Source organism: Heptranchias perlo, chromosome 13 (genome assembly GCF_035084215.1).
Source record: "Heptranchias perlo isolate sHepPer1 chromosome 13, sHepPer1.hap1, whole genome shotgun sequence".
NCBI classification, from domain to species: domain Eukaryota; kingdom Metazoa; phylum Chordata; class Chondrichthyes; order Hexanchiformes; family Hexanchidae; genus Heptranchias; species Heptranchias perlo.
Window position 1 is genome coordinate 71,087,353 of NC_090337.1, and position 14,681 is coordinate 71,102,033.

Consider the following 14,681-nt stretch of genomic DNA (forward strand, 5'->3'; position numbering starts at 1 on the left):
GTGCCTACCCAAGGTCAGCACTCATCATCTAGACATGCATCTGAAGCTACTTGGATAAAGTAGAGGAGTGGAGCTAGCTCAGTGTCTTCAGGAGAGAAGGGAACAAAGAGAGGACACTCGACTCATCTGGGACCTCTGGTGACACAATACTGAGCACCTATCTGTTTTTGCCTTAAGATGTGAACATGCAAATCCTGGGTAGTATATTCTCATTTTTAAAAAAAAATCACAAAGGCTAACTTTCTATCCTTTGCAACACAGACCAACACAATCATTGTTTGGAGTTACCCGAGACAACTACCAAGAATATCTTTTCCATTAACCATCTTTTTTGCTCCAAGGAAATGCATATTTTCCATTCAACGCCTCCCCCAAAACCACCCAGCCAGGATTAGATTCTTGGTTGAGAAGCCCAGGTGGAAATCTGACTCCTTGGCTGTGTGATGCTTCATGAGACCACATAGAATACAAAAAGCAAAAATAAAGAACTTTTAGTGCTAATATATAAATCTAACACATATGCGTGGAGGCGGAAGATGTGGGTATGGTTCTTAATATTTTGCGTCTGTCTTCACAAAAGGGAGGGACAATGCAGAGATTGTAGTTGAGGAGGAGGATGTGAAATATTGGATGGGCTAAACATAGTGAGAGAGGAAATATTAAAGGGTTTAGCATCTTTGAAAGTAGGTAAATCGCCAGGCCTGGATGAAATGTATCCCAGGCTGTTACGAGAAGCAAGGGAGGAAATAGCGGAGGCTCTGACCATCATTTTCCAATCCTCCCTGGCTACAGGCATGGTGCCGGAGGATTGGAGGACTGCTAACATTGTACCCTTGTTTAAAATGGGAGAGATGGACAGAGTAATCATAGGCCAGTCAGTCTAACCTTGGTGGTAGGCAAATTATTGGAATCAATTCTGAGGGACAGCATAAACCATCATTTAGAAAGGCACAGGTTAATCAAGGACAGTCAGCATGGATTTGTTAAGGGAAGGTAGTGTCTGACTAACTTGATTGAATTTTCTGAGGAGGTAATGAGGGTCGATGAGGGTAATGCGTTTGATGTAGTGTATATGGATTTTAGCAAGGTTCAGGTCCCACATGGCAGACTGGTCAGAGAAGTACAAGCCCATGGGGTCCAAGGGAAAGTGACAAGTTGGATCCAAAATTGGCTCAGTGGCAGGAAGCAAAGGGTAACGGTCGATGGGTGTTTTTGGGACTGGAAGGCTGTTTCCAGTGGGTTCCGCAAGGCTCAGTAATAGGTCCCTTGCTTTTTGTGGTATATATTAATGATTTGGAATTGAATGTAGGGGGCTTGATCAAGAAGTTTGCAGATGATACAAAAATTGGCCGTGGGGTTGATGGTGAGGAGGAAAGCTGTAGACTGCAGGAAGATATCAATGGACTGGTCAGGTGGGCAGAAAAGTGGCAAATGGAATTCAATCCAGAGAAGTGTGAGGTGATGCATTTGGGGAGGGCAAACAAGGCAAGGGAGTACACAATAAATGGGAGGATACTGAGAGGTGTAGAAGAACAAAGGGACCTTGGAGTGCATGTCCACAGATCCCTGAAGGTAGCAGGACAGGTAGATAAGGTGGTTAAAAAGGCATACGGGATACTTTCCTTTATTAGTCGAGGCATAGAATATAAGAGCAGGGATGTTATGCTAGAACTGTGTAAAACATTGGTTAGGCCACAGCTTGAGTACTGTGTACAGTTCTGGTCACCACATTACAGGAAAGATGTGATTGCACTAGAGAGGGTGCAGGGGAGATTTACGAGGATGTTGTCAGGGCTGGAGAATTTTAGCTATGAGAAAAGACTGGATAGGCTGGGGTTGTTTTCATTGGAACAAAGGAGGCGGAGAGATTTAATTGAGGTGTATAAAATTATGATGGGACTAGATAGAGTGGACAGGGAGGACTTATTTCCCTTAGCAGAGGGGTCAATAACCAGGGGACATAGATTTAAAGTAATTGGTAGAAGGATTAGAGGGGAGTTGAGGAGAAATTTTTTCACCCAGAGGGTGGTGGGGGTCTGGAACTCACTGCTTGAAAGGGTGGTAGAGGCAGAAACCCTCAACTCATTTAAAAAGTACTTGGATGTGCACTTGAAGTGCCGTAACCTACAGGGCTACAGACCAAGTGCTGGAAAGTGGGATTAAGCTGGATAGCTCTTTTCAGCCGTCACGGACACGATGGGCCGAATGGCCTCCTTCTGTGCCGTAACTTTCTATGACATACAAATGTCACATTTGTGTAACGGGGCTATACTTTAATAAAATATGCTTTAAAAAAGTTTCAATTGTGTATAAAGTTTATTGATAAATCTTATGTACATAAATATATAAATATAAATTAGCTTTGGAGGTTTCTTTTTAAAAAAAAAACAATTAGCTTCATTGATTTGCTCTTATGGGAAGATACAGATCCTTTTAAGCAGTACGGCCCACATCATGCGGTGAGAACGTGTCACCTTCACATGGCCGTCAAAGGATAAACTGATCAAAAGCAGTGCATGATCACATCAGTTTCATTCCTCCGACTGCACCAAGAGCACCTTATCAAAAATAGCTGGAGCTCGGAACTATTTCGTTAATGAACATTCATCCATCGGTTTACAACTGTATAGAAAAACCGTGTAAACAAATACCATGATTTCAGACATAAGTGAAATAGCATTAAACACATTTAAAACAAGACTCATTAACTGATCACTGGGCCCATGCTGTCCCACTGAAATGTCGTGGTTGAGCACAGACAGCTGATTTTTTTCCTCTCCTATAACAGAACACTTCCAGCAACCATTCCTTGGATTTTGGATAGTTTATTGGACAAGCCGGGCTGCAGCAACATCCTTAGCCCAGCACCAACGTGGTGACGTTAGCCAATCCTCAAAAGATTCACAGATGTGTCTGGTCATGTAATACTGTGGAGCCTCAAACCCCTGGACTGCTGCAGATACTCGAGTTGTTTCTCAGTGCCAGCTTTGAAAATGGAAACACTGAGATCGAGACTGGATTGGAGGGGAAGAATGATAGCTCGAAACACACCTCCAAAGAGTGGTATCTACAGTACCCTGTGTGCGCTGGCTGCACTGTCCCATCCTTCTGGTTACAGAACATTAATTTTGGGCAGAATGAACAAAAAGCCACTCAGTGTCACAGGTTATTACAAAGACAGGAGATAGATAGGTATGACCAATTTTTTCCCTTCTTGTAAAGGCATACCCGAATATTAGGAACAGTTCAAGGAACCAAAATGGGACCATCACTGAGGCCAAAAACTCCCGCACAATGGCTCCATTTTATTCAATCTCACACTGAGCAACATCCATTAAATGGAGCCTGTGAGCTACTTTTGGGTCACAATGGATTGTTCATATTTGTCAACAGTTCTTTCACTTTCAATTTTGAGTTCCTCAATATGCATGTCCAGTCGTTTTAAGAGCTGCTGTGACCTCCTCTCCTCCTCCTCAAGAAACTTGACTGCCACCGATGTGTTTGGAGATGCGAGTGTCGGGCTCTGGAATAAATGAAGCTACATGAGTACAGACGATGGAAGTGAGGATGGCCTACTTCGATTACCCACAACCCACTGACTGCTGACTTCTTGAACAACGGTCATACACTTTTGTTCAACGTGAAGCTTACAAAGATCAGTGACGACAATCTAAAGCTTACCTTAAAAGGCTCATCATAGATTAAACAGATCGAATACCAATGGTTAATACCAATCTATTGTGAACTATCAAAAGCAACCATTTATTTTGCTGAATTGCTGTGCTTGTTACAATAATGTCTGTCAGGGCTTCAGTGCCCATCTTGAGTGTTCCCAGGTCAGATGCAGAGCAGAGCTGCATCCACTCAGCCTCAATATACCTCAAGCCCAACCTCAGAAAAGCTCCAGTTTCATTTCCTACACCAGCTTGACCTGCGACCTCTGAGTGAGTGAAACAAATTAGCACCACTCGTGTACAACTGTGAGCAGTTTTATACTGTGTGCTCACACCCACTAGTTGAGACCCTTAATAGCCAGCAGAGAGGGGAGACATTTACATGGACTGGATTCAAGCACAGATCCGTCATACAAAAGACAGCGTCCTAACCAAAGGCAACATCACATTTATACAATGGAACAGCACAATTCCTGTTCATCTTGTATGGTTTTTGCACACACAATGTCCAGTTCTGGTCCCCTCACATAGTGGGAGATACAGAGGCCCTGGAAATGGTTCAGAGGAGGGCCACTACATTAATACCTAGTTTAAAAACCTGTATTTATCACAACAATCTCAGGGAGCTGGGTGGTCTTATTCTAAAAAAGCAGAGACTTTGAGGAGACTTAACTGAAGTATTTAAAATGATATTTAAAAGATTGTGTACACGTGGGCAGATTATTTGAATTAGATCAGTTATAGAGAGTGTGGGGAAATCTGTACAAATTAGGGTAAGCATCAGATTCAAAGTCAGAGGATTTTCTTTCCACAGAGGGTCACTGACTTGGTGTTAGTTGGCAGCTCATGCAATCGGTGCAGATTCGCTGCAAAAATTTAAAAGGGAGCTGAACAAATTCCTGGAGGAGGCCGATTATTGCTACAAAAAGGTAGGTGGGATGTTGGGTGATGTACCTTATCACTGTTATCGCCTGGAACTTGTTTTTGATCTCCTTCAGGGGGTCAGAGAGGAATTTCCCAGAATTTTCCCTTTCCCCTGAATTGACCGAGGTTTTTTTTGCCTCTCCCAGGAGACTACGTGGCTGTTGATTGGTAAGTGATGTGATGCCAAGCTGCAACACCACTGAATGGAACAAACTTAACAGGCCAGCTGGTCATTCTCCGTTTGGTACGCTATGTTCCTGTTTCAAACATTAGCTTACCTTTCCTCTTCACACATGCTGTGCATTTCCAGCATTTCCTGCTTTTATTTCAGATTTCCAGCTTTTCTTTACCTTTTAATAAAAATGCATGTTCCAGACACTTTGAAAACTGGTTGGAATTGCAATCAACTGTGCGATTAGGCCAAACCTAATCATGGTCTTATTTTTCACAGCCTCCAACAATTATGCAAACTCAGATGGGAAAATAGGCTTCCATCACTAAACTTCAATTTAGTTCTTTTCCCCGGTGCACTTACACTGGTCTACGGCAAGCGGCTGCAGGTTGGATTTCTGTCAGGTAGAGCCCAGTCAACACTTCCTGACTGAAGCAGGGATTCTCTGCACATGTCCCTGCACTGAGCTTCGTCCCAGCAGCAAAATTTTACAAGCTTACATTGTGCAGATGTCAGCGTTAGCCTTGGATAAACATTTAAATTAGTTGCAAGTAGGTGCAAAAAGTGTCCAGAGATTCAGGGGACTCCCCAGGCAACCTTTCACACCTGGTTTGTCCCTTCACTGGATTTACACTCCAAACAGTAGTAGTGAGAGACTCCCTCCTCCAGAGACTCTCTCAGCACTCCAGAGTCAGGTCAGTCACTGAGTCTACGTTTACACTACAACTTCAGTGACCATGCAAAACCTCTTTGCATTGATGGTTATGTCACTGGACTAGTAATCCAGAGGCCTGGATTAATAATCTAGAGAACGTGAGTTCAAATCCTACCATGGCAGTTTGAGAATTTGAATTCATTTAAAATAAAATAAAAAAAAACTGGTATCAGTAAAAGTGACCATGAAGCTGAGGGATTGTTGTAAAAACCCAACTGGTTCACGAATGTCCTTCAGGGAAGGAAACCTGCCGTCTTTACTCGGTCTGGTCTATATGTGACTCCAGGCCGAGTTGCATCGAACCATTTTTCAAGAAGGCAGCCCACTACCACCTGCTCAGGGTATTAAATGCCGGTCTTGCCAGTGACACCCACATCCCAAGGATGAATAAAAAAGATGTAGTGTAAATGCACCTTTTGAAAACAAATGTGGATTTTACTAACAAAAAAGCTGCAATCACGATGGTGAAGGAATATATATCTACTATAGCCAATAAAAAGGCAGGGGTTGGATGTTCTTTGAAGGTTATACTAGCAACCTTGCTTACTGATGTTCATTCCCCCTCTGCAAAGGTAAACAACATTTTGGGATACAATATCTGAGTAATTTAAGACAATGACATGTGGTAAGTGTATCATGATTGGGACGAACAGGTGTCTTTTGACCTTTGGTTCCCAAATCACTCCACCACTGGGGGTTTTCCCTCACCTCGGCCCCGATATTAGCGGGGAGGCGGGATGGCAGCGTGGGTAACCCGCCCAATAAAATCTGTCCGTTCCCCACATGATCGCGGGTAAATTGGAGCCAATTAACGTGGCTTCCGGGTTTGCCGTTGGAAACCAGCGCAGCGGGCGGACTGCGCACCCGCATCACAGGCTGTCAGCTGGAGGAGCTCTATTTAAAGGGGCAGTCCTCCAATGGCTGCTCCAGGAGCAAAAACCCAAATAGCTCAATGGAGCAGCCCAGGGGAAAGGCTGCTCCAAGATTCAGTGATGCCTCACTCCAGGTCCTACTGGATGGGGTGAGGAGGAGGAGGGGTGTGTTCTACCCGGCGGATGGGAGGAGGTGGCCTGCCTCTGCCACCAAGAAGGCCTGGCTCGAGGTGGCACAGGAGGTCACCAGCAGCATCATCTCCCACACCTGGATCCAGTGCAGGAAGCGCTTCAATGGCCTGACTAGGTCAGTCAAAGTGAGCACACTTACTCATTCTCCTACACTCCGTCTTCCACATCACCGCCCCCACCCCACAACTCATTCTGCACTGCCAACACTACTCGATCACATCACTCCTCACACCCACTCAAACCTCATCCTCAACTTACCTGCACTTCCTCACCTCCCCATTACTCACCCCACCACGACCACTCAACCCAATGTCATGGCTCTGTCTCATACTCACCCTCTGATGCACCTCTTTCACTAACAGCCGCACCCAAAACAATGCATTCATTGGTTGGCCATGTTACCATCACTCACTCATGCGTCTGTACTGTCTCCCCTTATAGGAGAAGAGAGCCCAGCATGCATGCGAGAGGGCGAGGACTGGAGGGGGGCCGCAACAGATAGTCGTCCTCACAGACGCGGAGCAGGAGGCTCTGGAGCTGAGCCTCACCCTCGAGTGCCTGTCTGTCAGGGACGCCGAGACTGGTACCCAACAAACGTCCGGTGACAGAACTTTAACATTCAGCACACACAATATGAATTGATGTTAACATGCCTTGCCACCTTCAGCACCTCAACATCTGTCCTCATGCTTAATATTGCCTTCTGTTCTCTTACAGGGCCTTCAACGGCTGCTGTGACGGCGGAGGGCGATTCCTCAGAGGACCTGCCGGCCTCTGAGGGGACACCGTCACTTCTGAGCGAGCCATCCACCAGCGCAGATACACACACGCCTCGGTGGGTCCCAATCCGCAATTAGTTGGGGTCGCACGTGGTGAGTTACCACATACGTGTGAGCACGAACAGACAATGGTGGCAGGGGCAGTTGTGGAGAGTCTGTGTCAGTGGGAGCACTCCTCTCCAGGCTCTGCTCAGTTGGACTCAGATGCTGAACTCTGGGGGCCATCCTTTAAAAGGATGATCGAGGGGCAGCAGCACATTTGCGAGGTGCTGGAACAGGTGCCACGCGCACTCTCCACTATCACGCAGAAGATGGAGGAGTCCAACTTCTGCATGAGTGAAATGGTGGCACAGGTACGGGAGAGCATCTCTGAGATAGTGTCCCGGGTAAGTGCGGGAATGTCTGCGATGGAGGGAAGGCTAGCCTCCAGTGAGCTTCAAGCACGGCTCACAAATGAGTCCATTCAAGCCCTGACAATGGCCCTTCGGACTCGGGGTGAACAACATACTGCCGCCTTAAACAGGCAGGCAGATATACTAGCACTGGCCTTACAAGGCTTCACACATGTCCTCCAAACTGTCGTCCAGCAGAGTGGTAGGAATGGTGTGGGCCTGGCCCAGGGGAGGGATGATGGCGAAAGGAGACATGGAAGGGGGGACTCCACTCAAAGCGCCCCCAGGTCTCACCCGTTGCCCCCCTCTCAACCAGTACCCACAATGCTGCCTCCTCTCCAGGTGGCCGAGTCTGCCCCTGCACAGGTGCAGGTGGAGCAGTCTTTGGAGAGGCCGTCTCGGGCACTAAAACCCAGAGGGTGTAGGCCCAAAGCATCTAATCAGTCAGGGCATGAACAAGAGCAACCTACCACTACCTCTGCTGCAGCCACAGGGGATGCACCACGTAGGAGTAGTCGGAAGAGAAAGGCAAAGGTTTTGTGAGCACAAAGGGGATGCACAGGGTGTTTGACGGTTGGTCATGTTTTTTTTATTTATATTTGCGTTTTGTTAAACGCGCATTAAATATTATTGTCACCACTACTGCCACGTCTTGGCCATTCTTGACTGGCTTCTGTTATAAGGCCCTTTTATGAGGTTCACCATGAACGCCCACACTTGATGCCACCCATTGGGTCACTCTACAGTGGGTGTGTGTGTAGTTGCAGGACTGTTTTGTGCAGGGGGTGGGGGAGGGGCTGGTGTGCCCGCTGCTCTATTCAGGTGGTGAGGAATGGACTCTTCACACTGTCTGATGTTAGGAGAACCGTTCACATATCTGCCTCACGAGCAGCCAGGTGAGCCGCTATTCGGCCCTTGGGTTGCTCCTCCTCCTCCTCAATGTGGGTGGCAGATGTGGATGAAGCCTCCTCAAGCAGCTCTCTATTGTGTCATGTTGTGCAGGGCACAACACACGACTGTAACGTGTCCCACCCTGTCTGGTGCGTATTGAAGCGCTCCCCCAGAAAGATCAAGGCACCTGAGGCGCATCTTGAGCAGCCCTACAACATGCTCAATACTAAACCTGGTAGCGATGTGGCTGTTGTTACATCGACGTTGTTGCTTGGTGATGGGGTTCCTCAGAGGTGTCGTGTGCAGGGAGTATCCCTTGTCCCCGAGGAGCCAGTCCTTGTGGGTGTTTGGTGCACGGAAGAGGGGCAGGATGTTGGACTCCCGGAGGATGAAGGAATCATGGCAGCTGCCAGGGTATCTGGCGCACACGTGAAGGAATCTCTTGCAGTGGTCACAAACGAGTTGAGTGTTGATGGGGTGATAGCCCTTCCTGTTGATGAACAGTCCTGGCTCGTGTGGAGGTGCTCGTATTGCTATATGGGTGCAATCGATTACACCCTGCACCCATGGGAAGCCAGCCACAGCGTGGAATCCCACTGCCCTCTCCGTCTGGCTGAGGTCGTCCATGGGGAAGTTGATGTATTGCGAGGCCCTGCGAAACAATCCGTCGGTGACCTGCCTTATGCACTTGTGTGCAGACGACTGAGAGACCCTGGTGATGTCCCCGGTGGCACCCTGGAATGATCCGGAGGTGAAGAAGTTGAGGGCAGTGGTGATTTTGACAGCGACAGATAAGGAGATGCTGCTCAGGCCAGCCGGGAGCAGCTCAGCATGAAGGAGGCTGCAGATGTCTGCGACTACCCTGCAACTGACTCTGAGCCTCCGTATGCACTGCTCCTCAGAGGTCCAGGAAGCTGAGCCTCGGTCTGTAGACCCTGGGGCGAGGGTAGTGCCTCCTGCGACGTCGCTCTCTCTGTTGTTGCCCTCTGTGCTCTTGTGCAGGTGCCTGTGGTGCAGCACTGTGTTGTGGAGCTCCACGTGGCGGAGACGGACTCTGTGCCTGGCGAGGCTGGTGATGGTGCTCGTCCTCAGATGTAGTGGTGAATGCAGCCATGGCACCCCCCATCCTGACAGTGAGAGTTTGAGGGGGTCGGCAAAGTAGGAAACTTTGTTTGAACTGCAGAGTTTTGCGTGGAAAGTAAGAATTTTGAGTGGAAACACAAAGGTCTTGCAGCCAAAACTTTGTCTGAAGTGACAGAGTGCCCTGCTGCAATAAATGACGTTTTTTCCCCACCTGTCAAATAATCATTTGCATCTCCCACTGGCTGCTGGCTGAAACACGTCTGCTCCAACAGGGAGTGTTTCCCACAGCACGGGAAACACGCTGAGGATCCTTCAAAATCGCAACCCTGCCAAAATGTCCATTCAATCAAGAATTTCAAGTACTTCAACTATCTCTAAAACTATGGAAATGATCATCCCGCCGGCTTTAATTGTCGGTGGGACTCCCACATTTGGGAGGCGCGCGCCCACCCAGACGAGTCACTGGGGAACCCAGAAGTCAGATTTCTACGATTTTAGGAGCCCCCCGCCCCCCAACGCACCCACTCCGCCATCTGAAAATCAGCCCCCTCATGTCTGGGTCTGCTGATGACTAATTGATAGAGATTGATTGCTATGATTAGTCAACAACTCCATTATCGTTGAATCATGTGACTACCAGGATGGTAGAAGGTGAAATAGATGGACTGTGGTCTTTTCTTGTCTAGCAATTCCTATGTTCCTAGTTGATGTTGATGGAATGGTTGACTTTCAGAATGAGATAAACTTAGATATGCTATGTTGAGACTTTGTAATAATTTACATGTGGCTGGCTTCACAACAAGGAAATCAAATTTTCAAATAATAATCAATTACATTTCTCGATCCAGGTGAGGGGAAATACAAGAGATTTCAATCAGGACATGCTTAAAGTGGACTAGTAAAACTTACAGCACAGGAGGCCACTATTCAGCCCATCGTGCCTCCTGTTTGAAAGAGCTATCCAATTGGTCTCACACCCCCACTCTTTCCCCATTGCCCTGCAAATTTTTCCTTTTTAAGTATTTATCCAATTTCCTTTTGAAAGTTACTACTGAATCTGCTTCGAACACCCATTCAGGCAGTGCATTCCAGATCATAACTCGCTGCGTAAAAAGAAATTCCCCTCATCTCCCCCCCTAGCTTATTTGCCAATTATATTAAATCTGTGTCCTCTGGTTACTGACCTTCCTGCCAGTGGGAACGGTCTCTCCCATCTACTCTATCAAAACCCCTCAAATTTACAATTCACTTTGTTGAGCAGAATGTAAGGGTTTCATACACAATAAAACCCACTTACCAAAGGCAGAAATTGTTCACTGTGAAGCGAATGGACAGATTGCACTGACACGCTATCAGAAAATTCCGCTTCATTCTCATCTGCAGACAAGGTGATGCAAGAGGTGATCTCACGCAGGGATTCCGAAGGCGAAGCATCACATGAATCACTTTGAACAGCATTGCAAAAGTTGCTTTCAGTAACTCGGCCTCGTCCCTCTGGTAAATTGTGGAAGCCAGGCTCAGACAGTATATGCTGGCACGGTGATGTCTGCTTGCCTCCTTCGGAGTGCACAGCCATCTCCTGGAGTCTGTTCTGAAGCTCTCGGAGTTCCTCCTTATGTTCACGCTGGAGCTCCTCCACTCGCCTGCAAATATTCAGAGAAGGTTTAATATTACACAACTTTTCCTGTAATTAATTAATTAAAGCAAGTACTGGAAGCTGTAAAACATCACTTCACCAATCGTCAATCGATCAGCAGTTTCACTTTGCACAGTTTGCAGGGAAAAACTTGACCAAAACTTATTCAACAAAAATAATTTTACACCTTTAGGGAAGGAAACCTGCCGTCCTAAATCAGTCTGGGCCAATATGTGACTCCAGTCCCACATCAACGTGGTTGACTCTTAAGTGCCCTCTGAAGTAGCCGAGCAAGCCACTCAGTTGTATTAAAACCACTACAAAGAGAATAAAAACGGATGGACCACTCGGCTGAACTCCCTACCGAACAACTCTGTGGGAGCAGCTCCACCCAACAGACTGCAGTGGTTCTGGAAGAAGGCTCACCACCATCTTCTCAAGGGGCAACTAGGGATGGGCAATAAACACTGGCCTTGCCAGCGAAGCCCACATCCCAAGAATTAATAAATTACATTTTTTTTCAGCAAAAGTTGAATACAAGGTAATCAGCTTTGGAGATCCCAAACAATGTCTTTCACCGTCACCAGCTACAACACAGAGCTCCTGAACTTCACAATGCTGGATGAGACATTTAAAAAAATATCTAATTGAAATTTTGGAAGTGAATGTTTTTGTAGATTTGGTTTGGTGTCACCAATACAATGAAAATCTTTGCCAACTCTTCAAGTTACGGAATCACCAGCACAACTTAATGTTGCTGGGCTCCACCCACTTGAGATTGACCCAATGAGAAACTCTGAAGGTGCACATGGAGCTCCTTGTCTTATCAACAAGTTTCTTAATCGCGATGTAACATCCAGCTCAGCAAAGGAAGTTTTTTTTGGATGGTAATATCCAACATTGAAGGAGTGTAAACGATGTGGGTCACTGTATGTTTTGTGTATTATAGTTTGGAGCATACTGAACTCTTTAGGGAAGGGACGTAGCAACGAAAGCCTGGAATTAAAATCAGCACTACACCCTCCTCGGGTCTGCTACACATGATACAGTTCGATCCAAATGCAGCTGAGTTTATCAGAGTCCTGAGATGGTTTGTGGCGGGGACTGCAATTCCCACCTCCACCTCCCCTCACCACTTCTCCAATTCCCTCCTCTTACCCTCCCCCACCCTTCTCCAATTCCCTCCTCTTACCCTCCCCCACCACTTCTCCAATTCCCTCCTCTTACCCTCCCCCACCCTTCTCCAATTCCCTCCTCTTACCCTCCCCCACCCTTCTCCAATTCCCTCCTCTTACCCTCCCCCACCCTTCTCCAATTCCCTCCTCTCCTGAAGATGCCATCTTCCCTTGGGGTACTGTTCCACAGATGCTGACAGTCCTCCATTATCTCGCCCAAGTAGCCATTCTTCAAGTATGAATAGAAACTGAATACTTGCTTTTGAACTGTGGAGGGCATCATCAAATGCCCATAAACATCCTTTCCAAATGGTTATCAGATAACTATCGGCAGCAAGTACATTGGCTGAGTTTTTCACTCTCTAGCCCATGTGTTCGGAGACCAATTGTAGCATCCCAATGACCATGGAAGTTGCCGGATCAATGTAAAAACCCAACTGGTTCATTAATATCTTTCAGGGAAGGGTGCCTGCCACCTGGTTCAGCCAACAACTGGCTCTAGTCCCACTCCTGGGGCTCGGTGATAGGAGGGCTGCGGGTTCGCGGCGGGGGGGCTATCGGGTGTGTGGGTAACACGCCCAGCGAAATTAGTCTGCCAACCCGCGCAATCGCAGCCTAATTGGATCCACTTACCTGGTCTTCCGGGTTCCCCACTGCTGATCTGCGCGTCAGGCGGGCTGCGCATGCGCAGTAAGCTCTGTCAGCTGGAGGAGCTCTATTTAAAGGGGCAGTCCTCCACTGACAGATGCTGCAACAAATAGGAAAAATTACAGCATGGAGCAGCCCAGGGGGAAGGCTGCTCCCAGTTTAATGATGCCTCACTCCAGGTATCATTAGATGGGGTGAGGAGGAGGGGGAGGACAGAGATCTTCCCCCCGGCGGGCAGGAGGAAGTGGCCTGCCTCTGCCACCAGGAAGGCCTGGTTCGAGGTGGCAGAGGAGGTCACCTGCACCACCAACATATCGCCCACCTGCATACAGTGCAGGAGGCGCTGCAATGACCTCAGTAGGTCAGCCAAAGTGAGTACACTTACTCATTCCTCTACACTCCGTCTGCCACATCACCGCCCTCACCCCACATCTCCTTCTGCACTGCCAACACTACTCTGTCACATCACCCCTCATACCCACTCAAAGCTCATCCTCATCGTTCCTGCACTTACTCACCTTGCCAGTACTCATCCCGCCACTACCACTCAACCCAATCCTCATATAATCTCATGGCTCTATCTCATACCCTCTCGTGCATCTCTTTCACATTCAGCCTCACTCAACCTGCCACTACCTGTGCTGCAGCCACAGGGCATGCATCACATATGTGCAGTAGGCAGCGTAAGGCAAACGTGTCGTGAGCATGAAGGGGATGCACAAGGGGGTTTGAGGGTTTGTCATGGTTTTTACTTATATTGAATTTCTGAGCAACTCACATTACATATTATATTGGCACCACTACTGCCACGTCTTTGCGAATCTTGTCTGGTTTGTGCAATGATGCCCTTTCCTGAGGATCACAATGAAGACCCACAACTGATGACACCCATTGTGTCACTGCAGAGTGGTGTAGGTGTATTTGCAGGGCTCTTTTGTGGAGACGTCGGCGATGTCCCCGGTGGCACCCTGGAAGGATGCGGAGAAGTTGTTGAGGGCAGTGGTGACTTTGACAGCGACAGGTAAGAAGATGGTGCTCGGGCCAGCCAGGAGCAGCTCGGCATGAAGGGAGGCTGCAGATGTCCACGACTACATGTCGAGTGACTCTGAGCCTCCGTGTGCACTGCTGCTCAGAGAAGTCCAAGAAGCTGAGCCTCGGTCTGTGGACCCTGTGGCAAGGGTAGTGCCCTCTGCGACGCATCTCTCTCTACGGTTGCCCTCCCTCCTGCTGTGCAGGTGGATGTGTCACAGCACTCTGTTGTGGAGCTCCACGTGTCAGAGGTGGACGGCGTGGCCGGCGAGGCTGTTCGCCCTCCGAGGAGGTCATGACTGCAACTACGGCGGCCCCCATCTGGAAGGTGTAGGTCTGAGGGGGTCCGCAAGGTAGGTAAGTGTGTCCTCACACTGGGGTTGCGGTTCCAGGTCGGTGAATTTTCTTGTTAGGAGGAGGGTGGTGGAGGCCAAACTTTGTCCAAAGTGACGGAGTGGCCTCCTGCGATGGTAAAGCATCTCCCCCCCCCTCCACCTGT

The 14,681-nt window shown here is 48.0% G+C and overlaps 1 protein-coding gene across 3 annotated transcripts in view; it reads right to left on the bottom strand.

Annotated features, from left to right (window-relative positions):
• Positions 1 to 2,297: 2,297 nt before the first annotated feature.
• cep63 (centrosomal protein 63) overlaps positions 2,298 to 14,681 on the bottom strand; it is an 89,144-nt gene continuing 76,760 nt past the window's right edge. For all 3 annotated transcript variants that reach the window (XM_067995685.1, XM_067995684.1, XM_067995683.1), the window contains 2 exons: positions 10,992 to 11,337; positions 2,298 to 3,523 (listed from right to left, as the gene is read on the bottom strand). In XM_067995685.1, coding sequence (XP_067851786.1) covers positions 3,353 to 3,523; positions 10,992 to 11,337 — 517 coding nt within the window. In that variant the 3' untranslated portion in view covers positions 2,298 to 3,352. The remainder of the gene's footprint in view (positions 3,524 to 10,991; positions 11,338 to 14,681) is intronic.